General features: G+C 36.9%; 5 protein-coding genes across 14 annotated transcripts in view; 2 read left to right on the forward strand and 3 right to left on the reverse strand.

Moving 5' to 3' along the window:
* Positions 1–80: 80 nt before the first annotated feature.
* On the reverse strand, positions 81–8468 carry TBC1D16 (TBC1 domain family member 16). Of its 2 annotated transcripts, none has more exons than XM_043433299.1 (5): positions 6236–8468; positions 5136–5475; positions 4040–4465; positions 3080–3373; positions 81–2786 (listed from the first exon to the last, which is right to left on the reverse strand). In XM_043433299.1, the coding sequence occupies exons 1-5, from the start codon at positions 7071–7073 to the stop codon at positions 2390–2392; spliced, it is 2295 nt and encodes a 764-aa protein (XP_043289234.1). In that variant the 5' UTR covers positions 7074–8468; the 3' UTR covers positions 81–2389. The 2 variants fall into 2 exon arrangements, with proteins under 2 accessions (XP_043289234.1, XP_043289233.1); XM_043433298.1 differs by having other exon boundaries at positions 6227–8468.
* tzn (tenzing norgay) lies at positions 6827–15360 on the forward strand. Of its 5 annotated transcripts, none has more exons than XM_043433319.1 (5): positions 6827–6943; positions 13079–13194; positions 13420–13765; positions 13994–14097; positions 14425–15360. In XM_043433319.1, the coding sequence occupies exons 2-5, from the start codon at positions 13111–13113 to the stop codon at positions 14695–14697; spliced, it is 807 nt and encodes a 268-aa protein (XP_043289254.1). In that variant the 5' UTR covers positions 6827–6943; positions 13079–13110; the 3' UTR covers positions 14698–15360. The 5 variants fall into 5 exon arrangements, with proteins under 5 accessions (XP_043289254.1, XP_043289251.1, XP_043289252.1 ...); XM_043433316.1 differs by having other exon boundaries at positions 6831–6852; XM_043433317.1 differs by lacking the exon at positions 6827–6943 and adding an exon at positions 12623–12748.
* On the reverse strand, positions 8906–12472 carry LOC122419051 (ATP-dependent DNA helicase Q1-like). Of its 2 annotated transcripts, none has more exons than XM_043433301.1 (3): positions 12332–12472; positions 11925–12003; positions 8906–11683 (listed from the first exon to the last, which is right to left on the reverse strand). In XM_043433301.1, exons 2-3 carry the CDS (start codon positions 11980–11982, stop codon positions 9933–9935), a joined length of 1809 nt encoding a protein of 602 aa, XP_043289236.1. In that variant the 5' UTR covers positions 11983–12003; positions 12332–12472; the 3' UTR covers positions 8906–9932. The 2 variants fall into 2 exon arrangements, with proteins under 2 accessions (XP_043289236.1, XP_043289235.1); XM_043433300.1 differs by lacking the exon at positions 12332–12472 and adding an exon at positions 12185–12326.
* On the reverse strand, positions 14801–24884 carry LOC122419059 (high mobility group B protein 6). 4 transcript variants are annotated; one of them, XM_043433322.1, is made up of 5 exons: positions 24589–24884; positions 16113–16404; positions 15948–16018; positions 15508–15853; positions 14801–15039 (listed from the first exon to the last, which is right to left on the reverse strand). In XM_043433322.1, exons 2-5 carry the CDS (start codon positions 16254–16256, stop codon positions 14929–14931), a joined length of 672 nt encoding a protein of 223 aa, XP_043289257.1. In that variant the 5' UTR covers positions 16257–16404; positions 24589–24884; the 3' UTR covers positions 14801–14928. The 4 variants fall into 4 exon arrangements, with proteins under 4 accessions (XP_043289257.1, XP_043289258.1, XP_043289255.1 ...); XM_043433323.1 differs by lacking the exon at positions 24589–24884 and adding an exon at positions 16977–17131; XM_043433320.1 differs by lacking the exon at positions 24589–24884 and adding an exon at positions 16831–17131.
* The window catches only part of LOC122419048 (uncharacterized), a 30872-nt gene continuing 23628 nt past the window's right edge, over positions 18168–25411 (forward strand). Inside the window, exon 1 of the mRNA XM_043433296.1 lies at positions 18168–18633. The gene's annotated coding sequence lies outside the window, so the exon portion shown is untranslated. The remainder of the gene's footprint in view (positions 18634–25411) is intronic.

A 25411-nucleotide genomic window follows, 5' to 3' on the forward strand; every position in this document is an offset into this window, starting at 1 on the left:
ACTCGTAGCTTATTATTTGATCATATAATTTGTTTTATTTTCAATATCTATATATATATTCATATATATATATATATATATATACTCTTATATCGTTTTATTACTCTTATACTGATAGATTTGAGGCGTAAAAGATCGTAACACGAATAGATTTCTCTCCAAGACTTTAACAACAGAAGGTAGCACAGTAAAAGCGCCGGTCTCTTAGTTTATCCTTTTGTTCCATTTTACTTTTTTTCATCTCTTTTCTATCACATCGCTCCATTAACTTCCTTTCCAAAACGACATAGTTCATGTTTGATATTATCGTTGATCGAAGAGTAACGAAAATTGGCGAGTGTCAATAATAATAACCGAAACTTGGACCGTACTTAAAAAAAAGTTTTACAAAAATTGACATTATAATTCACGTACATCGACTGCGAAACTTATGTATCATATTTAGCTGAGATTTAAGCGAGTGAGATCTAAAATAAGACTTTTCATCCTTTTCTTTCTTACATAAAATTCAAATTTACTAAAGTACAGTTTAATTATATCGCTATGATGATGATGATTACATGGCGAAAATGTTTCGGCGAAAATTCATAATATATATGTAACATGCTCTCCGCTTTTGTGTATTCAGTTGAGTGTAATATTTTGGCAGGCACATGTGCAGAGATATCGTGGAAGGAAAAATCTTTCGATTCATCCCTAATGTTGCGTTCTCTTTTTACTCTCGTTATTATTTTTTTCAGTTTTGTTTATACTATTTTGTATATCTTTGGAACTGAGAACTCCAGTGTCGTTAATTGACCAAAGCGATTCCAAATAATTGATTGATTAATTGGTAGCGTTTCTTCGTTCGAAATATTCCTTCCTAGGGCAAGTTTGATTTCACTTCGATCTCCATAAATACATATTTCTATTTGTATGTGTATTAATCCTACACTTACTTTTTCTACATTTATCGTTATCATTTGTTTAATTCTATCTTAATAGGTCCTGGTGATTGGTTAGAATTTAGTGCCAAACCAGTATTGGCACTTTGTGTCGAGCAATTTTCCCGCACCGTTTGGTAATAATTAAAAATGTTTTTGTTTCTTCTGCCCAAATTCTCAGCTGTTAGAAGGATTTTTCTTCGCATCGTAATTCGAGCTGATTTTACAAGATCTCAGCAAAATCGTTTTTTTTTAATGAATTTTTAATGATATTTGCCCAATTATCATCCTTCATTGATCTTTTCGTAAAATAAAAATTGTTACGAAGTTTCTTCACGATTTTTGTTTTCGTGAAACATCAAAATTGTCAACTTCTGTTTATTCTCATTAAGAGTGCAATTTTCATTCAATTTTCCATGGAAAGTTTTCAGTGCCAAATACCTCGAAGGATGGAAACTTGAACCATCGATAACGAATACAATCATACCGTAGCCCGCGGAACTCGTCGCATCATTTTAATACAACTGAATAATAAAATAAAGTAAAATTGGAAAATTCAAATTTTGCGAAATCTCGTTTAGAGCTCTTTGGTCGCTTCAGTCTTATCTCGTACTTGCTAATGTTTTTCCTTCTTCTTTTTGTTTACCGTACGATCGACTTTCAATATGATGAACTACTCTGAGGTGTATCTTTTGTTGTTCGTATATTAATCGCTGTTCGCGACTGTTTTTAGGACTAGCAAGGTACAAAATCGGCTAGTGCGATATGTGTTTGATGGATTTTCGTTGATAAACGATCGTTCTATTTTTATTTTTATGCGATAAAATTTCAATCCCATTATTTCAGTGCCAAAAGTACAGAGCACACTGATCGTCGTGGTGTTATTTTGACTCAATCTCGCAAAATGTATCTGTCGTTGCCAAACAGTTTGAGCTAAAAGTTTTTTTCTTCACAAGTCAGTAATGGACTGAAAAAAAACCATCATTGAAGTGTCACGATCGATTATTTGAAATGCAATCCTTTCAAAGGGATGGACAGACCGTTCCAACAGAAAGAGTTGGGTGAATGTCAAAACAATCCTCTTTTTTCTTGATCTTTCAATAAATTTCTCAAAAAATTCCTTGAAATGTGCATACACAGTGTCCATAGAAATCGATAAATTTATTCCTCAAGTTGGGAAGAAATTTCTCAACAGTTTTTCAATCAATTCACTGTGCCAACAGTTCGCTGAGGACTCTTCGCTATCGCTAATGCTGAAAATCAATATTCACAATACCTCAGCGACAGTGGAATCGTTTTCTCTCAATTATTGTCAATTGGCTGAAGACTCCAAGTTTATTAGAAATCTCGGTGTGCGTGAAATGTTTTAAAAAAGCTCGTTTGGACATAAAGACGTATTTTTACGTTTAAGACAAAGTAACACCGAACTCTCCAAAATACTCTGAACTCGTGGCAGCGCTGGTGTTTTAGTACTTAGACGATTGGTAATTTTCGACGTACGGGCATGGCGAGTCTTCGTGACCAATGCACTCGATAACCGGATCGTGACTACTGTCCCACATACCCGGACCGCACTGACGACACAAGCCCGCCAAAGTGCAAGGTAACCGATCCAAAAGGCGGAAATGATAAAGCAGACCACGAGCTTTCCTTATTATGACATTTCCGTCCATGTACATCGCCAATGAACTGAAGTGCAACAACATCTCGTCCGTTCGTAAATCTTGGGCTATTACGTCGTCCGCGTAAACGCACATTATCGCGAGACAGAGAAATAAGTGGAAGTAGTCCGTGAGGTAATTAACCCAACAGGCTTCCCACATTACTAATGCAACTTCCGTCGGGAATTCGCGTTTGAGGCATCTGAAAGCATAGCAGGTCAATTAACGCTTAAACTCGATGGCGAAGCTTGATAATCAACAGTTTTTCTCAAACTTATCATCTTTTTCTAATAAATTTATTCAATTGTCTGATCCATGAAAAGAATTTCTTTTGATGCGTGTTTTTTTCAAATTGGTTGATTCGCTTGATTAAAAATAGTCATTTTGATGATTGTGCTGACTCTTTTCTTCTTAGGAATGTTGAAATGGGAGAATTTCGGTGCAGTGGAAGGAGGGTGAAAGGATTGAGTAACTTTAACGTCTAGAAATACTCACAAAAGTATCCAACGATGACAGAAAAGCAGCTCGAGCGCATCCGCGTGTTTTTCGAGATGGGAATAAAAATCGGGCACCATGACTCTTATCAATTCTCTGAGATAGCATAAATTGCGATCCATATCTGTGTCAGTCGGTGTACAAACGGCCACGGATCTCTGCATCAGACCGGCGAAACACCAGAAGGCATCGATCTCTGAATTTAATTCGGCTAAAAGCGGTGCAAGCAGGTCGGACATTCCCTGTGTATAGCCGAGACGACAGTTGTAAACCGCGTAATTGAGCAGTATGTTCCTATGAGAAAAGTAAACACGATCGACCGTCGTAAAAATTACTGTTGTTGGGAAATTCGTGGTTTCCACATCGTGACAATGAAGAATAATTTTAAATTACAAATGTCTCAAGACAAAAACTTTGACATAACGTCATCTGTATTTTTTGTCCGTTAACTGCGTGAAAATATGTTTTCGATTTTCACCAATGTTACCAACTGAAAAAGACTGTCGAGAAGTAAAAAGATCATTTTTCTTCAATGCGCATTTAAATTCAAAGAAAAAAGTATTTTTCCCATGGCAGCAATGACGAAAAAACAGTTTATTTTTATTCATCATAGAGTAGAACCCAAACGTGAACCAATGGACCAAAGAACTTGAAAGCATCGAATAAAAGTTTTTTTATAGAAGCACGAAAAATTCTGCTTCTATAAAATTCTGCTTCTTCGGATGTTTGTGAAAGCAACGAACTTTCGTTTTGGGAACTCCACTATTCGATCGAAAAACAATGTTTTTTTTTTTTTTTCATATTGAGCAAGTATTTTATCGAGTTTTTCTTTCAGTTGGTCACATAAATTCACTTGAATCCATTTTTTTTAATCCACTTCTACTGTTTGGAGTTCAACTGCATTTAATTATTGTCTAGCTCACGATATAACGTATCGATGGATGATTTAAAAATGTTTACTTCATTATTTCGATGTTAGGATTGTCCTCTCCAGCGTAATAAGGATTTCCTCGATCAGTTCGAACGACGTCTTTCTCAACGATGCAAACGACATTGCGCCAAAAGCGTTCAGCCTCTTCGGGGCTCATTCCGTATCTCTGTCTCTCAATTTCATCGTATTCTTGCCTCCTTATAGCATCGATTTGTTCTCGGTCGTCGTAGGTGCTTTGGTACGAGTAACAATGCAGCAAAAAAGGCCAAACTATTTTTCTCAAGCCCGGTTCGAGACCACCAAAGAAAATGCCTTTTCGGAGCGCAAGATCCTCCTCCACTTGACCACGTTCGTTGAGCAAATCTTGCCAAGCCAGAGAAGTTATCATCGGTACTTGACCCTCCTCAGGATGCAACTCGTCTCTGCTCACTTCCGGTCTGCACACCATGAAGTGCCTTCGCATAGAGAAATTGTTCATCGTTTACCACCAAATTTATCACTCCTTCGATTCACTTTTAACAGGAAAAAATTTTTGAAAAAATTACAAGAATCTAAGCTCGCAGCGAGCAATTGAACATTTCAACTTTACTAATATTGGGATTAAAAATGGCTCGTTGTGTAAATATAGCATTAGTTATAAATATTTAGGATAGATAATGCTAGTTTTAACAATAAGTTATATTTGCTGATGGTTCGGTCCAACTTGTAGTCATCGAAACTTCTTTTTTCTTTTATTTCTTCTCTTTTTGTTATTTTATTTTATTTTTTTTAATTTTTCGCCAGCTGCAAAACGCAACTACTTCAATTTTTTGTTTAATTTTACGCAAAAACACTAATGATAATTGATATGCATTAATGAAGAATGTACCCCCCGGTTTGAAAATTCAACACCAGATGTCTCACAAATTTTGTCAGATCCCAATTGATGGTCAGTCATCGATCAATTTCACGGTTCATTATCGATGTTTAAAAATTGAAAAAAACTCGAAAAACGTTGAAAAATTAGTAATATTCCAAAAAAATGGTGAAGAAAGTTTTTTAGTAGAAACAGTAATTTATGAGAAAAAAATGTAAATAATTGTCAACTGTGATTGATGGAGAAAAAAACGGAATTTCATATCGAACCGATAAGGCAATATTTCTTCTTGATCCGTGTCTTGTCGAGGGTAAAGAAGTTGATGCCATTGATGCAACGTCGCGGCTAATCTGTCCAATCCACCGTGATGAAAGTGGAGAATTTTGTACTGACTTTCACGACTCGCCACTACCAATTGTCCACTGGTACACGCAGGATCGGCGAAGAACAATCTCAGCGATCTCATTTGACTGAGATCAACGGAGAAACGTCGACATCGATGTGCACGACGCAGTGTGACGGGAGACGCGGTTGCGCTCTCGGGAAACGTGAGATTGTGCTGGAGAGCCAACAACTCTGGGGATCGCATCCACGTGGGAAATTCTTCAGCTGCATGGAAAAATTTTATCTGTACGTTTTTTTCGAATTCCTTTTTAACCCTTAATAGTCACACGGGGTATATCGGACCCCAGCCGTTTTTCGACCGACGATACCAAATAGAAACGTGCGAGGATCTGGGGTCCGATCCATCCCAACGTGACAAATTTAACTAATACTACCTGAAAGCGTGATTTCTCAGGTTTATAGAACGAGTTGATTTTTTTTTTATTATAAATTACGATTTCTGCATCAATTTTTGTGAAAAATGTCATTTTTCCTGCATTCTTTTCTTTGAAATTTTTTTTAATATTAAAAATAACACGAATAGAATAAAATTGTTATGGTCGTTTCTTAAAGGTTCAAAATACATTGCAGTATTTTTATTTTTTATTTTTTTTTACAGTTTTCCAATTATTTATCGTAAGGGTTAATGTGGTTAAATTAACGATGCATGGTACAAAAGTCTAAATAATTATAAATTGATCAAATTTGGCGATAATGTTCTTCAACATCAAGTGCGAAAACACAATTTTTTTCAAAATTTTCTTCTGCTTAGTTATCGAGTAATTACGCATTAAAGCAGATTTCTTATGCCTGGAATGTATACCTAAATATATGGAAACGCTATGCTTATACATGTGAACTTTAGTGATCAATTACTTGAGCTCCATAGTGGTGTCATTCATGAGAAAAAACTAAGTTTGTATTCAGGAGTTATCTTAGATATAAAAAGAAAATGAGAATAGAAAGCATTATTTACAATGATTACCATCCGTTGATCCCCCAATGGAAAGGCTACAGGTCGATGTCAGAGACATGCTGCGACTTTTGACACTGATATCGTCGCGCAAAGAATTTTTCAAGTCCCCAGTATCCACATTTCGACGATCCCCGGAACAGCCATTTTCGAAAATTCTTGAATCTAGTGAATCCGATCGCAAACGATGAGCTCTGGTATTGCATAGTTTATCGTCATTCGAAACTTTTTCATCGGTCTCGCAATTCGATTCACTATGCTTATCCGTTTGTTCCGAGTCTACTTTCGATACGGGGTTATCAATTTCCGATATACCAGGGACGCCCGGTTTTTCCGTGTCTTCCGTCTCCGGTTTGTCAGAGGACTCAGCAGTGGCGCCACTCTCGATGCTTGGTTTCCTCGATTTACCGCCAGAACATACCCTCTCGCAATCGCTGCAGCTTATCGGCTCTTTAACCTCCAAACAAACGTCCAATCGTTCGTCCTCGTTTTCGTACTTTCCGCCGTTCGTTTCTTCTGGTATTTTACCGTGTGGATTATTACAGTGTTGATTTTTTTTAGGCGTCAGATTTTCCAATGTCGTTGGATGTTTTCTTAGTGTACTGTTCGGTATCCAACTCAGATGAAGTGTAGGTACATTCGTGTTTTTATCCAGTTTGCACGTCAATGTCATGTAACCGGGATGATGTACGACGTCGCAGTGTTGTCTCAACAGCGTTGGTGGGTGCACACAGACATTGTTTTTACAAAAAAGGGCTTCACCATCCTGATACAATAACCTACGACAGTCTTGATTACCGTCACCTAATATGTAACTGCTAGCTTTTTTCAAAATACTTGGTAGAGGCATTGTTGCTAATTGTGTCACTGTCCCTTTGAAATCGACTCGAGTTTTCAGCTTATCAATAAACTACGCCATATCCGATTCTCATCTTTCCAAATGAATCCATTTAACGTCGTTTCGAAATTCCACTTGCCTCCCCCCTTCGTGAGACTATCTGCTAGAATTGTTTGGTCCTCGCAAAAATATTGCAAACGTAAATTCGGGCACGTTGAATTTGATGGGAACACGAGAAAATATTCAGTTGATTATTCACAAATATTTTAGTTCATCGGAGAGTGGTTTTCATTATTAAAAAATATTTTTGAGCGATAATTCAATAGTTTTGTAAAATTCCTTCGCTTTCGAATATTTATCGATGGCAAATTTTTCGTTAACGTGCTCGCCACTGCTCTTCCGTTGATTTTTAGGCAACTGGGCAGTTTATCCACTTTAAATAAGTTCTTATTTTATCAATTGATTATCTTTTTTTCGTGCACGATAAAATTTTATTGTTGCACGACGTTTTCCGAGCGAGAGCACCGGTCGACTGAGCTCCAATTATTTCTTTCGGTTCTATTGTGAACGAATTTTCGTACTTTCAGCCATCACGTATATACATACACTCGTATATTTGATGTTACAATCGCATATGTTTCATGCGTTATCGGTGTCTATTAGCCTCGTTGCATATGCATATAGTTGATAAAGTCTGAGGCTACGAAAAGAAAGAATCGTTGGCGACATCTGTGTCAACCCTTAAGCACGCGTCGATTATTCGTTAGACCCGAAATTTTTTTGCGACGTTACCAAATCGTGAACACAATTCATGTTTTTATGTAATTCCGGTCCGAACCGAACCTTTTGAAGACCCATTTGTTTGCGAATTTATTTTGTGAAAATTCAACGAAAAAATAAACAAATCGTTGAAGCTAGTCGACTCTTTTTTCGCTCGAATGTGAGAAACGAGTTCGATAAAATGGTCACGTTAATTACAACCCATAAAATTTTAGGAAGAGCCTGAAGGTTTCACTTTCGTACACAAGGCAGATAAAACCAGTCCGATGCTTATTCAAACGTAATCGACGTCACGATTATATTTATTTATATGACATCCGAGCTTGTTTTAAACACAAAATTCTTATCAAGATCATCGTAACGCGTTTAAAAATATTTCTAAAAAGAACTATCAAGTTTCTTTGCTTTTTTTTTGACACGTCTGTTTGAGGAAATGAAACAGACAATGTGCTCGTCCCGAGACTCTACCGAGTCTTCGATAATTTATTGTTTACGTCGGCGAAAGAAGAGACTTTTCTCGGCCAATGGTTGTGAAGGTACTGACGCTCGTTGCTGCGCGCTTTGACAACATACGAACGAGAAACACGTAAACACACCCACACTGAGCAGCGGTGCTACACGCTATCCAGGATCAATATTTCCATCTGATCCCGTAGGGTTATATAGTTACGTGTTGCCCTACTACCCGATCAAACAACCTTTCTCTCATACCCCGTCGCGCATCCACGCAAAAACCACATCCTCCTCTTTTTTATTGATCCCTTTGCTCTTTCCTCCATTTCCTATTTATTTTTCAATCATTTCTGTCCTCTCGTCAAATCTCCAAGGTTTCTTCGTCCGCGTTTACACTGGGTTGAATTGTGGATACGAGTTTTTCCATTAACTACTTTTACCTTGAAAAAATACTTGAAAGAATTCATCCCACCAGAACTGTGGAGCAACTGGTTGGCATGTTTTCCTCGTTCGCCCTCCTCCACATCATTCTTTTACCCTCTTATTTTATTTCTTCGTACAGGGACAGGTATCGAAGGACATTTTAATACCTAAACGTTTCAGTCTCTAAATTTAAGTTGGAAATATTTTTTATTTCACTTATGACTATGAACAAAAAACTGAATGTATATCATTAAAAGTACATGGCGTCAAGTATCAGACGGAAATTTTCAACCGACCGAGGCAAGACGTGTATTTTCGAAATCGGGCGATTTCCCCTCATTCTTGAACGTCAAGTCGTCGCCATTTTTTCAATATATTCATATTTAATCCCTCCAAGAAATATTGACTCTAGATTCCGTTTACTCAAATTTTCTTTTCAGCATAAAAGTTCTATCGTAGGTGATTATGGCGTTTAATTTAAGCCATTCTCTCTCTTTTTTGACAACTAAGAGAACGATATATGATAAAGTTACTTTCGATGAAAATTGAATATAAAAAATCTAAAACAATGAGAAAGTTTTTAAAAAACGTCAAAATTACGTTTGCTTTCTCAACAACGTGGGGTGATTAATTATCCTGGTGTTGGAGTCTAGGGTCGAATCGTCGTCGGATGGTTGCTGCACACTGCACACGTCATTGACGTCACTTCCTGCTGCCGCGAAATCAGGCGGTACTACTCTAAAATCTGCTGCCGGCAGCGCTGCAAGCGTGTTACCGTTGAAGCACGTTGCGACTTGATGATTGAAAATGACCATCGTACAAAGACATTCAAAAGAAAAAAATATTGAAAATACGAATTACATTTATGAAAGTAGCCTTTTGATAAATAAATTTTAAAAATAATTTTATAAAAGTATAAAATAATCTTGAAATTACAAGTGTCGTGATGAGTCGACATCGTGGAGAATTGGATCACATTTTTTTCAAAGGCTCTTCAGGCAGAAGAAATCCGACGACGAATAAAATAAGAATTATTCCTTTCCTACTGAAAAACATTTTTCAATGTACCTTTCCGAATGATGAAGCTTAACATTTTTCCATTCGCTCTATTGCTTCTCTTGTATTAAAAAATGACGTTTGATTAGAAAAAGCTATATTTCAAATAACTTATAATACTGTAAATCAAATGTACATTATTTCACGTCCAGAAAGAGTTTACAGTTTAACATTTTCATCGCAATCGAACATGATTACGTGGCTGTTGTTAAGTGCAAGTCCGGATTTGGGTCCTCGTTTGAGATAAGTTATAGTAGAGTAAGCGGCAAAGTGAAAGTCTTCCTGAAGATATCCATTAACAAGAAGATGACCGACGATGGACTCACCAGTTTCTCTACTGAATTTTGGTACCGGAACTGAAGAGACTCTGGAAGTCGTAGCACCCTTTCCGTACCAAGCATCAATGAGTTTGAGAGGTGTGAGTCTCGTTTCGCTTTGGACAGCTTTAGTCATTATTTGATACAATTGTCGACAATAAGGTGCAACATCAACAGATTTTTTTTTACAACTGTGTCTGCAATGGTCGCACATTTGAGAGCAATCGCTCGGAGACCATTTCTCTTCGAAATGGGTCGCAATGAGACTCCTGCGACACGTGGTCGGATCGAGACAATATTCGAGAACTTTGTAGAGATTCTGAAGGCCAACTTTGTCTTGAAAAACCATAGTACTGAGACGAAATATATCAGGCAACCGATAAAGTACTATACATGCTGCTTTTCTTCCATCTCTCCCTGCTCGTCCGCTCTCTTGGTAGAAATTTTCCATAGATTTGGAGATACAGTGATGAATGACGAATCGCACATCGGGCTTATCGATACCAAGGCCAAAGGCGATTGTCGCTACGATTGCTTGATATTCGCCGTTGATCCACTTGTTGTAAACTTTCGTTCTAACGTCAGCCTCGAGAATCGCGTGGTAACAACCCAATTTCAATCCCTTGCTTCGAAGATCCGAGGTCAGTTGTTCTGCTTCTTTTATGGTGGTCGTATAAATTATACCGGATTTACCCTCGAAACGAGTTTTCAAGAGATTTTCAATCATCGAAAGACAATTTGCTTTGTCGGATGGTTTTCGTCGTACTTCGTAGTACAAATTCGGTCTGTTGAATGATGCTCGAAGTACCAGGCAGCCTTGAATATCCAGCATTTTCTGAACATCCACGATTATTTTTGCTGGCGCTGTGGCAGTCAAACCTAAAATAGGAACGCCTGGGAACATTGATTTGAGAATGCCGAGAAATTTGTAATCTGGGCGGAAGTCATGACCCCACTGACTGCAACAGTGAACCTCGTCGATGGCAAATCTATTGAGTCTATTGAGCTCAAATGCTTTTTGCAGTTTGCCCATGAAACGATTCGACTTTGCCATGTATTCAGGAGTCACGTAAACTAATTTCAAAGTCGAATTTTTATCAATTAAACCGTTCATTACAGATTTCACATCGTCTTTATGAGCCTTCGAGCTCAGCATTAATGCATTCACTTTGTTTTTATGCAAACCTCGAAGCTGATCTTCCATCAGAGCTACGAGCGGGGAAACTACTATGGTTACCCCTTTTCCTATCACAGCTGGCAATTGGTAACACAACGATTTTCCCCCTCCTGTTGGCATAACCAAAATAACATCTTCCCCTGACATTGTAGCGTTCATAGTCGGTAACTGTAATTCTCTGAGCTCCTTTATCTTGAAGGTGTCGGTGAGAGTTTTTTTCAGATTCATTGACCATGAGAAATCTGATTTTTCCCAATTTTTCTTTGACACGGACAGACTTTTTTTGAGTAAAGCGTCATCACGAAGCTTCTGCTTTCGTTGGATTAAAATGCTTTTTCTGTCTTCCAGCTTTTGTAGGTCTCGCTCAATTTGACGAAGCTCAAAGTCTATCGCATTTATTTCATCTTCTTCTGTCGCTATTGGGAATAGAGAAATTAATTAATATATATGATAGGAAGGTGACTCGCTGTCTTTTTAACAAAGTAATTTAAATCAAGTGGAGTATAGTGAATAAGTATGCAGGAAAGCCATCACAAGAATTGTGAGTTGAAGAAATTGATTAAATTATCTTCAGGGAAATTTAAAAAACATTTTTTAGTATGTGGCTTTGAAGCAAAATTTTGCAGTCTGATAAATAAAAAAAAAAGTAATACAAACCATGATATTCGTCATCATCGTCATCAATAACCATAACATCCTTTGATGAGCTTGACATGTTGCAGTACAAAACTTTATCCTGTGAACCAATCAATCATAGCTAACCTTAAATGGTATGTTCAATTGCTGTCCGATTTCATCCAAGATTGAGGAAAATGTAGAATCATTATTTTCATGCACATTCGGATGATGAATCATTTATTGATGAAAAAAAAAATGATTCATAAAAAGGGGAAATAACAAATGCCAAAGTAAACTACCTCTTTTAACTTTTATTCACACTGTGAATACACGTTTGTTTCTTAATGTAATTCACATAACAAAATAACGATGTAGTTCAATTTTTTAATACAAAAGACGCTATTTGCTTCGCAAAAAAGAATAAAATCAAAAGCGAAGTCAATCACCTCGAAATGTTTGAAAATATACTTTTCGCCGGTTCGTCCTCTGTAGTGCCGTTGTTCCGATCAGCTGTTCATTGAGTCAAGAGGTTTTATTGACACCTGGGAATTAAAAGTATGAAGCACACTTCAAATGACAACTAGAATTTGTTTCGGTGATAAATAGTGTTCACAGTATTTTTATTTGAATATTAATGTTCGATAAAATGTGGCATAAAAATATTTATATAACAGGGAATTCGTCGTTCTAATTTGAGGTCTGACCGGCTCAGTCAGATGAGACGACGGCCATTTTCATCTTCTCCACCGTCCCCACTTTCTTGTTGTGTTGTTATGATTTTCATTCTGCACTCAGTCTGGTAACGAGCGAAGCAGAGGTCAGTGTTCCTTTGCCAAGCAGTAGCAGTCGTTACCCGGTACCAGGCAAGTAACGATACGAAAAATTTTCCATCGCTCCATCCACACGTCAATCATTACTTTTTTGTTCTCCTTATCACGATGCACAATCATTCGTGACATATATAAGCAATAGTAGTCGCGTCGAAGTGTAAAGTCATTGAAAACTTCGTAGAGTTTCTTTAGGAACAAAACGAATATGTTTAACGCTGCATTACGTGCTTGCCCAACCTGGCTCGAGAAACAACTCACGTGCGCATATTTTAAGGGTAAACATATTGTTTACCTTATTCATCGAATTTCCGAAGCTCTGGTATATTTATTTATGTTGGGTGTGTGTTTAATTGATTGTTACAGCAAAAAGTATCAGTACTAACGGTTTTGGCAGGATGCATAGTCAAACTACAGAAATCAAGTCAAAGGATGCGACAATTCATGTTCTTTCTGCGTTGCAAGACAATTTCATGTACCTGGTACGCAATCTAGTATTCTAATAATGTTTTTAGTATTTGAAATGTTGAGAGGATAAGAAAATTTAGAAGTGACGAAAAATCACTCAATTCAAAATCACAAATGATCTTTTTGATACTTGGTATCGAGACTCTGCTGCGTCACTAAATACTTTTAAATTATAATTTTTTCTTCTAATTTGAATTTTTCATTTAAAATGAAATGTTTTTATTATAATTTTTTTTTAGATCGTTGATCCAAAAACAAATGAAGCTGCAGTCGTCGATCCCGTTGATGCAAATGTTATAGATTCTGTTGTTAAAGAACACAATGTTAATTTAACAAAAATTCTTACTACCCATCACCACTGGGACCATGCTGGTGGAAATCAGAATATGTGCAGGAAATTCAAAAATTTAAATGTATATGGTGGGGATGATAGAATCGAAGCAATAAATTGCAGAGTGAAGCACGGTGATATAATCAATGTCGGAGAATTGAAAGTGGAGTGTTTAGAGACACCTTGTCATACAACGAGTCACATATGTTATTATGTCACTGGACCAGAGAAAGACACACCTTCTGTATTTACAGGTACAACATTTAATTATTAGAATTAAGGAAATGAAGATTATTCAGTTGTTTCGCCATTATCTAAAAAAAAAAGTAAAAGTATTATCATTACTGAATTACTACTTTTCAACTTTTTCATTTACACTTTGTGTACAGATGTCAAGAGACATGCCCAATTTGTGCATTTTAAGCTTTTTTCTGTCATTGCTCAGAATTTTTTTTTACTAGAATTATTAAATTATTTTCAAGGTGACACTCTCTTCATTGGTGGTTGTGGAAGATTTTTCGAAGGAACTCCTGAGCAAATGCACAAAGCTCTCAACAAAGTTCTCGGTTCTCTACCTGGCGAGACGGTGAGAGGCTTACAGAAAAAGATTGCTATAATTTGTTGACCTGTGACCTACAATGTATAAGACCTCAAGCGTAGTAGAGGGTTGAAATTCAAATGGACTTGAAAAGATGAAACAATGAACGATGTATTGTAGCATATCCGAAACGTTCGAATGACTGAAGAAGTACTTCTATGGATTTTCTAATAAATTTTTTTTCCATTGGTTTTTATTTTTATGGGTCTACAAATAAGAATTAAAACCATGTCAGGATTGAATTATGCATCATGAAGTGAAAAGTACGAACGTATTATACGGTGATTTAAGATCGCGTGTTTTTTTTTGTTATAGAGAGTGTTTTGTGGTCACGAATACACGTGCGCGAATTTGAAGTACGGCCTCGCGGTCGAACCGAACAACGAAGCGATCCAGAAAAAGTTGGAGTGGGCGATAAAAGAGCGTGAAACACAAACTCCGACTGTACCAAGTTCGATTGCTGAAGAGAAACTCACAAATCCGTTTATGCGTGTTAACGAGGCGAGTGTGATGGAACATGCACAGACAACCGATCCAATTGAAACCATGAGATCTTTGCGCAAGGAAAAGGATAGTTTCAAAGCATAATGGAATTTCGTCTTGACTTCAAATTTTTTGTTTTTTTTTTGTTTTTTTTTTTTATATGCCTAAAACGCACAATGTCCAGAGAATAATAAATAATTTGCTTCCATTTTTAAAAACAATCAAATCGATTCGTATAGCTATTCTTTTTAATCGGTATATCACTCAAAAATCCGTGATTATAGAATTGAGAGATAAAATAATTCCTTTTCGTATTTACAGATATGTTTCCATTATTTAAGTTATGTTTAATGTTGGCTGGGAAGGCACGTCTTCCACTTTTTTATTGTATATTTGCATTTCCGCCACGTATTTTTCCTTGGAACGTTCATACATGTCGTAATAAACCTGAAATACAAAAAAAAAATGTTTATCCAAATTTCGAATGTGTGCGTAAACGAATTGCTTGATTAATATATTGTACAAATAACATCTGAAAATTTTTGTCAATGTTGGGGTGAGTTTAAATCTTTAGCTTTTCGAATAAGCGATTACAAGTACTTCCGAGTAATTATTATCTCATAATGGACAACCAATATACGAAGAATCCACATATTTTCATTTTATCTGAAAAAATAATTTACAAATGGTGATCAGATCTTTGAATTTTTTGGAGTACCTCAGAATTTTTACTCTGTAATGAAACGCAATAAAAAAATGAAAAGCCCATTTATAAGCGTTATGTTTAAATATCAATACATTTTTTTTGGAGGGTATATGAAATGGCTTGGATGAAAACTGTTTCTAAATCAGTTTTAATTACAATACTTCAGCTCTCCATTGAATTAATATCGTGATATCGCAATGAGTACAAACTTTTTTGTCTTCGGAGGTGAGTGATTTCCATGTAGTGGCGAGTTGTCTCGTCAATTCTTGTTTACTTGGTTCAGGTTCACCGGCGAGTCTTTCCATAACCCTGGGTCTCTGCTCTTGACAGAATTGGAAGAAAGGATTGGCCGGTCTCTTGGGAGCATTCGGATCAGCCTTCCCGCTTTTCCGTTTTGCTCCTTTCTTTGGTTTTTCTTCTTTCACGGCCTGTATGCTAGATTTTGTTGGTTTTTCAGGTTTTAAGGCAGTCTGAAAGACACTATTTTCTTCTAATACCCCCATTGGTGCTTCTCGCCATCGATCACCATGAGAATCCAAACGGTCGATCAAAAATCTACTCGGAAATAATAAGTAAATTGAAACTGACTCTATAAATTGTAAACATAACCTAGAAAACAGGTTTTCAAACATAACCTATGGAACATTACTTTTTTTCTTTTCTCGTTCGTTTCAACAGTTTTCTGACTCTTTGAATTCGATAAACCAGTCTCTCGTTGTCCTGCGTTGGACATAACATTGAGTTAAGGATAATTAAATTGTGAAATTGATCGTAGAGGTGAGAAAGTTTGTGACACATGACTGTATTAGCTAACCTGCTGCAAAACTTCGCATCTGTCTAGCAAAAGTTGATATTTTTTTTTGTAAATGTTGAATTCCTCAGGTTCGGCATCGTACTCGGATTCGTCAGAAATTTCACTTTTCACCATTGGCGGTATGTACATATTGTTTTCTGTCATTTTTGCCGATTATTTTTGTTTGGTTTATGCCTGTGTTGTAGTCGTGTGTCACAAAATAAAATATATCCGAAAAGATGCTGCACGGCTTCGGTTGGTTTGTGTCACTGAGATAAGGCTAGGTTGCCATGTATACTCGATAGAATAGGATCTGCGATCAATGCAATTATTTTTATTCATGAAATTATAGCATTGTTTCATAGGACCTTGGACGGATCAAGTATTCTGTGGAAATTCTGATCTATTATTATTTCTTTTCATACACTGTTTCATTCTAGAAATTCCAGAAAAAAACACCGCAAACATTACTGTTTATTAGAAAATGTTCATGGTTACGATCGCCACCTACAATTTATAGAAAATAAGTGACGCGCATCAATTTTTTAAGAATTTAAGAATTTTTTTTTAACAATTGATTGTACTAGCCAACTTTGCAGGAGAATCCATGTTTAATTAATATCCGTGATTAATGTCCAAAATTTGGATTTCCGCATGCAGATATATTTTTCTAAGTAAATTCTGAGGGTTATCGTGAAGTAACTTCTTATCTCATGAATGATTTTATTTAAATTCATACCTTGAAATTGAGCAAACTCCTTTTCCTCTATTTAATTTTATGATCATTATTACACAAATTGTGACCTACTTTGTACCCGCGGAAGAACTCATAAATTGTCAAAAAATATATAGACAGTACGAAGTCTGTAACGATTAAAGTATTACCAGTTTCCAGGTTTATGACGACACAAGTCAGCTGGAGCTGAGCTCGAAATAATTCATGAGCAAGAACTTCCGTACATATAATTAAATGTGTATATAACGTGAAGTTGGTTCGAATGCAGTTGTGAAAACGCCCGTACAACATCGAAATCGTAAAGACTGGTAAAGACATATTTAAGACGTCTTTTAGACGTGAAAACATCGTATAGACGTCTTGAATACGTCTTTACGATTTCGGTGCTGTACGGGCGTCATCATATATTATTCAAGAATAAATATACAAGAATACATATATGAGACGAAGAGTAGTCTATATATATATACTGCTCCTTCCGGTGATTAACAATGGAGCCAAGGGAATTACGTTATTAAATTATTATTCAGTTATTAGACGGTTTAATGTGGATTCACAAGAACGAAAGAAGCGTACAGGAAAAAAGATGAAGAATGAAAAAGACAAAGAGAGTTTTTTTCTTCGTTGAACTTTAGGGCAGTGTGTTGTACTTGATCGTACTATAGATGGCTCGAAGCAATTATGCACCCTGAAATCTGCGAAGTTGGATTTTTTTACTGACAGGGAGGAGGACGGAACAAGTCTTGTAGGACGACCGTGCAATGAATATTTTCTGTGCAACTACATAGGAGTAGAAAATGCGACTCGTTTTTGTAATTTCTATTATCGTTGTTGTAGCCATATTCAAGAAATAGTGTGTTCAATGGCGTAGTTGAGAATTCATGTGCATATCACGAATATATAATTCTTCCCGGTGATTGTTCAACGATACATGCTTGTGAAAGATTTACGTATTCCTGAACGATCGGCTATCCGGAGGGTTAATTTATTGAGGAACATTCTTACACGTTTCGGAGATAACGTTGCATGTTCGTACATTTTGTTTGATATGCGTGATGAATCTTTGGATAAACGAAGGAATTCAGTTGCTTGAAAACGAAAAAGGTTGGTTACTTATTAGCGAAATATTTCGTTGCGAATGCAATCGTTTCAATCACTTTTAGGTAAGGTCGGTCAAAGTTCAAAATTATCCGCGGGAAAATAGTTCGACTCTGAAAATTCCGACAGAGCGCGTTCGAGAGTAACCGAGGGTTGCTGCAGTGGCGCATGCGCAGAGTCTAAAAATTCACCCCTTGGCCACTCGTGTCTCGCTGGTAGAACCAAAAAACCCATACGTACTTGTATTCATCTGCGAGAGTTCGTACTCGACTGTCGTGCTTCGTTCCTCGCGTATTTTTTTCCTTCGCTCATTCATTCGAGAATTCTTTTCGAATTGTTTTCTATCAATCACTCGTGATAGTTTCTAGAAGCCGGGTTTATCGTCGTCGCACTGTCATACAACAGAGTTTTTCGTCGTATCTAGAAACCGAGTGTCGCGACTATTTTTCCAACGATAAATAATAAAACGTTAAAAACACACGCACACTTGCTGTAGAATTGAAGCTCGAGAGTGTGTTAAGCGACTCGAATACAGTTTATTTTCCCACAGTAATACGTACTACTTCGATCGCTCATTGTTGCCGTTTCAATTTATTGTTTTCTTTTTTCACTCTATTAATCTTGGTAAATGATCGTCATTTAAACATCACACATAATGCAGTGCATCGCAGTTTTTTAGCATCTACTTACGAGTGGCCGAGCCCTTTGGTAAGTCGAGATTTTATACTTCATTTTTTATTGTCTGCAAATACGCAAAAACTTTTCGTAATTTTCGCTCATGGATAGCTCGTTTTGCTGTGAGTCGAAACGAGTCTTTTGTTTACTTGTTTCTTTTTTAACGTTTATGTTATTCGCACTGAAGTTATTCACAGTCACGGTGCACAGTCAGTTTGGTCCTACTGATGCACGTCCAAATTCTGAAATCTTTTTAACCCAAATTGTGTTCGATAAAATACTTCGACCCAATAACTGATGGGCAGTTTGTTTACGGTTACTTTTCGAACTTACGGTCATCGGAGTGATAAATTATTATTATAAAAAAATACATCGTTGGGATGAAAATAAATTGACTCATCTTTTAATAGCGTTTTTTTTCAAAACTGTCAACAGTCACTGCACAAATGGTTCCTGAACAAATACCGTTGAGAAATAAGTTTCTGACAATCCCTTTCGGAAAGTAATCATTGATGAAAATATTCTCAGAACCGTAGTCAAATAAATTTACACAAGCACATGGGACTCCGGTTCGAATGGAATGATGGGAAAAGTATAGTGACGGAGAATTTTTTACCGGCGCTATTTTATACGAATCGCAACCGCAGATCGCACGTTTCGTACCTTTTGTTTCTTCTCCTCTAGCCCCGTTGCGTGACCACGAAGTGAATCTCTACTTTCAACGTTACAGCTGTTCCTCGTACTTTGTTATTGTTTACACTTTTGGTTTCGTTCATCACTATAGACATTTCAAAACTTTACATCCATTTCTTTCTTTCTCAATTCAGATTTCAATGAATCAATACGCGAATGAAAAATTGATTGATTCAATATCAATAAAAATAAATACCGACCCCACCGAGGATGGAACCTTTCATTTTCTCTAGAGCTCAAACAAACTTCGATTTCGGAAATTCGTACGAGAAGTGTCGAAGATTAGGCTTTCGCGAAAAAAAGCTTGAATGGGTCCGATTCACAGGATACTTTTGCACAACAAAAACTAAAAACTTAGAAACCTCTAAATTGAGAAAATGTCAAAAATAATGATAAAAATAAAAACCGCAAAGATGCGGGTTCCAGCTTCGGAAATTCATCCGAACTGAGTGATACTCAATAAAGAATTTTTTTCCAAAATAATCATCAACTCGAAAGACCTCGTTGAATATGCAGATCGAACAGCTCAAGCCTCTGTCCACAAAATCTTAACAATACAAAGTTGGAACATAATGAAAGATCGATCGAAAGGGAAAACCTTTCACGCGTACAGTTTCACGTATTGTAATAACCGTTATGCATTCGTACTATCTTATCAGAGAATACGATACGAACGCGATACATGTTACAATTCAGAATCACATAACTTCTATATGGGTCGTCCCATTTGAAGTAGTTTTATCACAAACTCATTGATAAATTTTTCTTTCCAACTTCACTGTCAATTTACTTCCTGAAAACTTCCTCAATTCTCACTGAGACACTCGTAATTCATTCGGTTTTTACACGACGCTGAAGTTTCCAACGTTGGAGTCCAATGAAATGAACGAAAAAAACGTTTGTAATTCACGAATTTTTTATTTCACGAATCGTTGGTGCAGCTTGAAAAACTACGAATCGCAAATTTGTCAGGGAACAAAATAGGGGAATTACTGGAATTATTGGAGAGTTTTTTTCGATCATTTCGTTGGACTCCAACGTTGGAAACTTCAGCGTCATATTTTTACTCGTCCCAATAATTCTCACAATTCGCAAAAATCGTTTCACTTGAAAAATGGTATGTTTCTTAAAATTCCGTCTCCGTTGCTCACGCATCTTTATTTCGTAATGTGAAAACATAAAATTGCTTGTTTCATTCGAAACGGAGCCTTCCGGACGTTTTGAAAGTTCCGTTTGACATGGAATGATCGATACGTCACAGCAGCTACAAAAACGGCCGAGCTTCCTCGTTGATCTGATTACGAACATACGTAAGTTACATACGAGTGGCTCAGGCATATCGAATTAACGATCGCTCGAGGCGCGAGATCGTATTCGTGACGTGCGTTTTATGTTCAAGGTCGATGCAAGGGTTCCTTTATTCTTTGGAAGTTGAATGAAAAGTTCTCTTCGATTTCTCGCGCTGTGGAGGTGCATTTATCTCGACTCTGAGCTTAGGGCTCGGCAGCAAAAGGACAAGCGAATGTCCGCAATGCAGAAGTCGTCGTGCTGTTTTGCTCAGGACGCTCCCTACACTCTGTAAACAATTCTATACCCTTCCGTTCCGTTTACCACACGAGCTTTTGCTCGCGTATATAAACACGCGCGCACACGGGCATGTACATCGCTACGATTCTCAAGGTCGTCTGGCACACGTTATGGCGCATAGATGAAAGGAGCTAATCGATCGCCTTTTTTTCTGCAACCCCCTGATCCTTAAACTCATAACTGCCACTAGTCGCTTGTTTATTGTGTGTTCTTCGGTTTCGTATTTGACTTTCAAATTTTCTGCTTTACATTATTTGTTTATTTTTTTTTTCATATTCCAACGACGACACTGTAGCCGCGGTTCAAACATCGTTTTTTTCTGATCCGACAGGTAAAAGGAAGCACTTGCTTGTACGGTTCAACTTGTCACTGATAAATTAATAACGACTGCATTCGCAGTACTTTGATCATGAAAATTTTTCAGCTTCAAAATTCTAGTAAAGGGAATTTGAAAATTCGTGAAATTTCTCGTTGAGTCGACTCACAAGATGAGTAAATAAAATAAATCTTGACGATAAATGCGAGGTCGGCAGGGCTTTGGCGATCGGCGAAGCGGCCCGAAGGGAGGTCAATACTCGGTTGGGGAACCGCACATTGACTGCCGAGTGCGCGGGTAACAACAGCAGTTATTCTGAGCTCTTGGTAACGTTAAATTATTGTGAAAATGTGGCAGCCTGTGTCGTGCTCGTTCCTTGGGCTGTTGCTTTGGCTCTGTGCGACAATTCGATACAGCAGTGCGCTAGTAAAGCCCGACTGTAGGCAACACTCTTGAAGGGTTTCTTGGAAACATGGCACTTATGAAAATCGTTAAAATGGAGTTTAAGTGAGCGGAGGACGATCGAAATGAAATAATCCCCGACATGCGATCTTACAGTGGGCAAAAGTCATTCGAAATCTCATATTTAAGGAAGATCGTGGGTTACTTGTGATATGAAGCTGAAGTTTGTAACGTTGGAGTTCAACGAAATGATGTAAAAAAACCCCTAATGATTCCAGTAATTCTCCAATTTTGTTGCCTGTCGAATTTGAAATTCGTAGTTCTTCAAGCTGCACCGATATTTCGTGAAATAAAAAATAATTGGTGAATTACAAATGTTTTTTTCCTTCGTTGGACTCCAACGTTGCGAACTTCAGCGTCGTCTTGTGATTAAAAAAACAACTGAACTTTTTTGCTCTTTTCATCATCAAATAAACCGATTAAAATTTATTCTCGCAATTATTAAAATAATTAGCGGTTAAAATACTTTCGTAGTAAAATCGTTAAGAAAAATGTGACAACAGCCATTTTCTGTTTATATGCGCATTAGGGTGTGTCGAAAAAAATAGATATTTTTTTTTCGGGCTCCACAAGCATTTTTCTTCTTATTATGCCAAACGATGAAGCTAGCCGAAAGGACAGCCCGAAATAAAATTATTTCGGCCGGCCCACCGGATACTTCAATTTTTCATAAGAATAACACGTGAAAAAAAAACGTTGGTGAACATTGTTCCATATAATCTGTAAAAAAAATGGTACAGATATTCTACTTACGTATTTTTCTAGAGAATCGAATTCCCTACAAAAAAGTCCTTAGAGTCATTGGCCTAGAACCAACCATTTAACGGCTATAGCAGTTTGAAGTTTCTAACGTCACCTAGCCAGATTTCGCATGTATCATTTTCTATTTTCGAGGTCGCTTCTTTTAACGGTGCTGTTTAAATTGGGCTGAAGCCTATGTTTTTTTATATTTTTTAAAAACTAAGCAACAAAGTAGCAATTTTAGACTGAAACGGTTTGGCATTACGCCAAGGTGTGCGCTTACAGTGCTCAAACGGTTCGGTATTACGTCAACATGTAGTTATAATAATTCAATCAATTCAATTGTAAGCACGGGAAATAAATTGAACTGTTTTCTCTCTCTCTCTCTCTCTCTTCCTATGTATATTTGTATCTGTGCATTTGGTTTGGTTAATTGAATTTCATAATTTATTCAAAAAAATAATGGAAAGACAAACAATTTATGTCGTTCATTCAAACAAATGAGAACAGTATGTACCCGATATTTTTGCCTAGATAACAATCCTAGAAGCTATTTTAGAAAAACTATACTTAAAAATAGTTTTCAATCCATTTTAAGCAGCAGCATTAAAAGGAGCGACCTCGAAAATAGAAAATGATACATGCGAAATCTGGCTAGGTGACGTTAGAAACTTCAAACCGCTGCACCCGTTGAACGGTTGGTTTTAGGCCAAAGACTCTAAGGACTTTTTTTGTAGGGAATTCAATTCTCTACAAAAATACATGAGTAGAATATCTGTGCAATTTTTTTTACAGATTATATGGAACAATGTTTACCGAAGTTTTTTTTTTACGTGTTATTCTTATGGAAAATTGAAGTATGGGGTGGGCCGGCCGAATAATTTAATTTCGCGCTGTCCTTCCGGCTAGCTTCATCGTTTGGCATAATAAGAAGAAAAATGCTTGTGGAGCCCGAAAAAAAAATATCGATTATTTTCGACACACCCTAATGCGCATGCATATCTATATTTCAAACCAGCTGGCTCATGATGTCGTCAAACCTTCCACCGTTTGTGTCGTTATTACTCGCTATCCTCAAATAAGTGTTTTTCTTTTTCCATTCCAAAGTCATTTTCAAATGTTTTTGGCTCTTCAAAGTTGGGAGGGTCCTGTTTCATTGGGTCCAAAACTTTGCACAGGAAGTGTGTCTGCCGTAAGGGTCTGTAAAACCCTTAAAAAAATGTGATTTTCGTTAATTGTTTTCTCGATAACTAGACGGTAGGCTCTACGATAATTCCGGAAGTAGATGCACGCTGTATATTTCTAGGATATTTCCAAATTTCAACTCTTAAAGTTGGAATTTTCGATTTCCATTATATTCTCGTGAACTTCCTTAATGGTGCGTTAATGAGCATATAATTTCAAAGTAAAGTCTCGATGGGTATTTTATGGGTTAAATCTAATAAGCATTTAGTAATGGCAAAGAGAAAAATGTCAAGAGTTATTTTTATTGTTGATTGAATCGATGAGGTTGATTTTTATTCTCTACAAATAAAGGCTGTTTTTTCTCGGTTTTTTTAATTCAGTGATTGAGTCGTTTTTTGTTCCGCAAAACAATTAACCAATAGCACTGACAACTGTTTGATCGTTTATTCAACGTTCGACGATGATCCATTATTGAAACTTTGCTTCGGGCGTCACGAGGAAAATGTAATATTTTTCCCCCGTTGTCAGCTTCGTGGAAATTTTTCTACCTTTTCATTAAACGAGAAATACAGCGTTTTATTCTTCGAATAAATCTGCGTATCGAGACTTTGGATAACTGGATAAGAAGTCGGTTTTTTCGCTACGGTTTCTCCGGGAATTTCCCGTCTCAAAAGTGCGCCCAATAGTTCCACGAAATTATTAGTTAATATTTCTCCGATTGCTTTCTCGTTTCATTATTCGATTCGGTATAATTCGACGACGCTGAAGTTTGCAAAGTTGGAGTTTAACGAAATGAAAGAAAAAACGATTTGTAATTGACCAATTTTTTATTTCACGAAGTATCAGTTGCAAGTGGAAAAACTACGAATTGGAAATTCGTCAGGGAACGAAATTGGAGAATACTGGAATTATTGGAGGCTTTTTTTCGATCATTTCGTTGGACTCGAACGTTGGAAACTTCAGCGTCATTATAATTCGAAAAATATCCAATCACATTTACTCACAAGTCGAAATAACAATAAAAATCCTTGATTCGTTCGTTTTACCACTTCACGGTGTTCAGAGCATTCTGGATTTTTGTTTTTATCACAGTTTTGTCACGAGCAGGTAATTCAATGACTCTAATGACGTTGAACCACCGGAAGTGGATATTCGCGCGTTGCAAATCGTGTCGAGATTTTTTACGGAGAGGAAGGTGATACCGAGAGGAGTTGATAAAGATCGCAAAATATGGAATGCGCACAATAGCTCAAAGGTGGAAATTTTCATGAAACAACTTGCCATTCGTGACAGCGTACCATCGTACGCAGCGACTGCGCAATGGTTGTGTAAATCAGGGCTTCCTTCGATTTTATAACAACGAGGAAAATTGCGATAGAGAGGAAAAAAATGTGAAATTCCAGGTAAATCTCGGTCGTGATCACTTTGCAGCTCGATAATTAATGATCAACTATTGCACAACTATCGATCTGGAATCGCTCCGCGACTGTTTTTTCTCCGCATACTAAGTAAAGATTAATATTTCTATTTGTGGATGCATTCCTTGATCGTTCGAGTGTCGTTGGTGCCTGGATACGAGTTCGAGCCCGAAAGGCATCCGAATAAATTTTTCTGCTATTCATTAAAATCAAGGACGCTGAAGTTTGCAACGAAATGAACGAAAATAACGTTTGTAATTGACCAATTTTTGATTTCACGAATCATTGGAGTAGAATGAAAAACTACGAATTGCAAATTAGGCGGGTAACAGAATTGGAGAATTACTGGAATTGTTGAAGAGTTTCCCCGACCGTCATATACGTAGCATGCATGAAAATATTCGTTGTA

Source organism: Venturia canescens, chromosome 1 (assembly GCF_019457755.1).
Source record: "Venturia canescens isolate UGA chromosome 1, ASM1945775v1, whole genome shotgun sequence".
Taxonomy (NCBI): domain Eukaryota; kingdom Metazoa; phylum Arthropoda; class Insecta; order Hymenoptera; family Ichneumonidae; genus Venturia; species Venturia canescens.

Bases quoted from the DNA above. Each gene is read 5' to 3' on its own strand.
- TBC1D16 (XM_043433298.1), bottom strand. From the start codon at position 7,073: ATGCCTCTACCAAGTATTTTGAAAAAAGCTAGCAGTTACATATTAGGT. The intron at 3,374-4,039 runs GTAAACATTTTT...CTTTTCTCATAG, and splicing joins CCTAACATCGAAATAATGAA to GAACATACTGCTCAATTACG. The intron at 2,787-3,079 runs GTGAGTATTTCT...CTATGCTTTCAG, and splicing joins TGTCATCGTTGGATACTTTT to ATGCCTCAAACGCGAATTCC.
- LOC122419051 (XM_043433301.1), bottom strand. From the start codon at position 11,982: ATGTCAAGCTCATCAAAGGATGTTATGGTTATTGATGACGATGATGAC. The intron at 11,684-11,924 runs GTTTGTATTACT...TATTCCCAATAG, and splicing joins CGATGATGACGAATATCATG to CGACAGAAGAAGATGAAATA.
- tzn (XM_043433314.1), top strand. From the start codon at position 12,921: ATGTTTAACGCTGCATTACGTGCTTGCCCAACCTGGCTCGAGAAACAA. The intron at 13,195-13,419 runs GTACGCAATCTA...ATTTTTTTTTAG, and splicing joins AAGACAATTTCATGTACCTG to ATCGTTGATCCAAAAACAAA. The intron at 13,766-13,993 runs GTACAACATTTA...ATTATTTTCAAG, and splicing joins CACACCTTCTGTATTTACAG to GTGACACTCTCTTCATTGGT.
- LOC122419059 (XM_043433322.1), bottom strand. From the start codon at position 16,256: ATGACAGAAAACAATATGTACATACCGCCAATGGTGAAAAGTGAAATT. The intron at 16,019-16,112 runs GTTAGCTAATAC...TGTCCAACGCAG, and splicing joins GATGCGAAGTTTTGCAGCAG to GACAACGAGAGACTGGTTTA. The intron at 15,040-15,507 runs GTTTGTACTCAT...TTTGTATTTCAG, and splicing joins TCACCTCCGAAGACAAAAAA to GTTTATTACGACATGTATGA.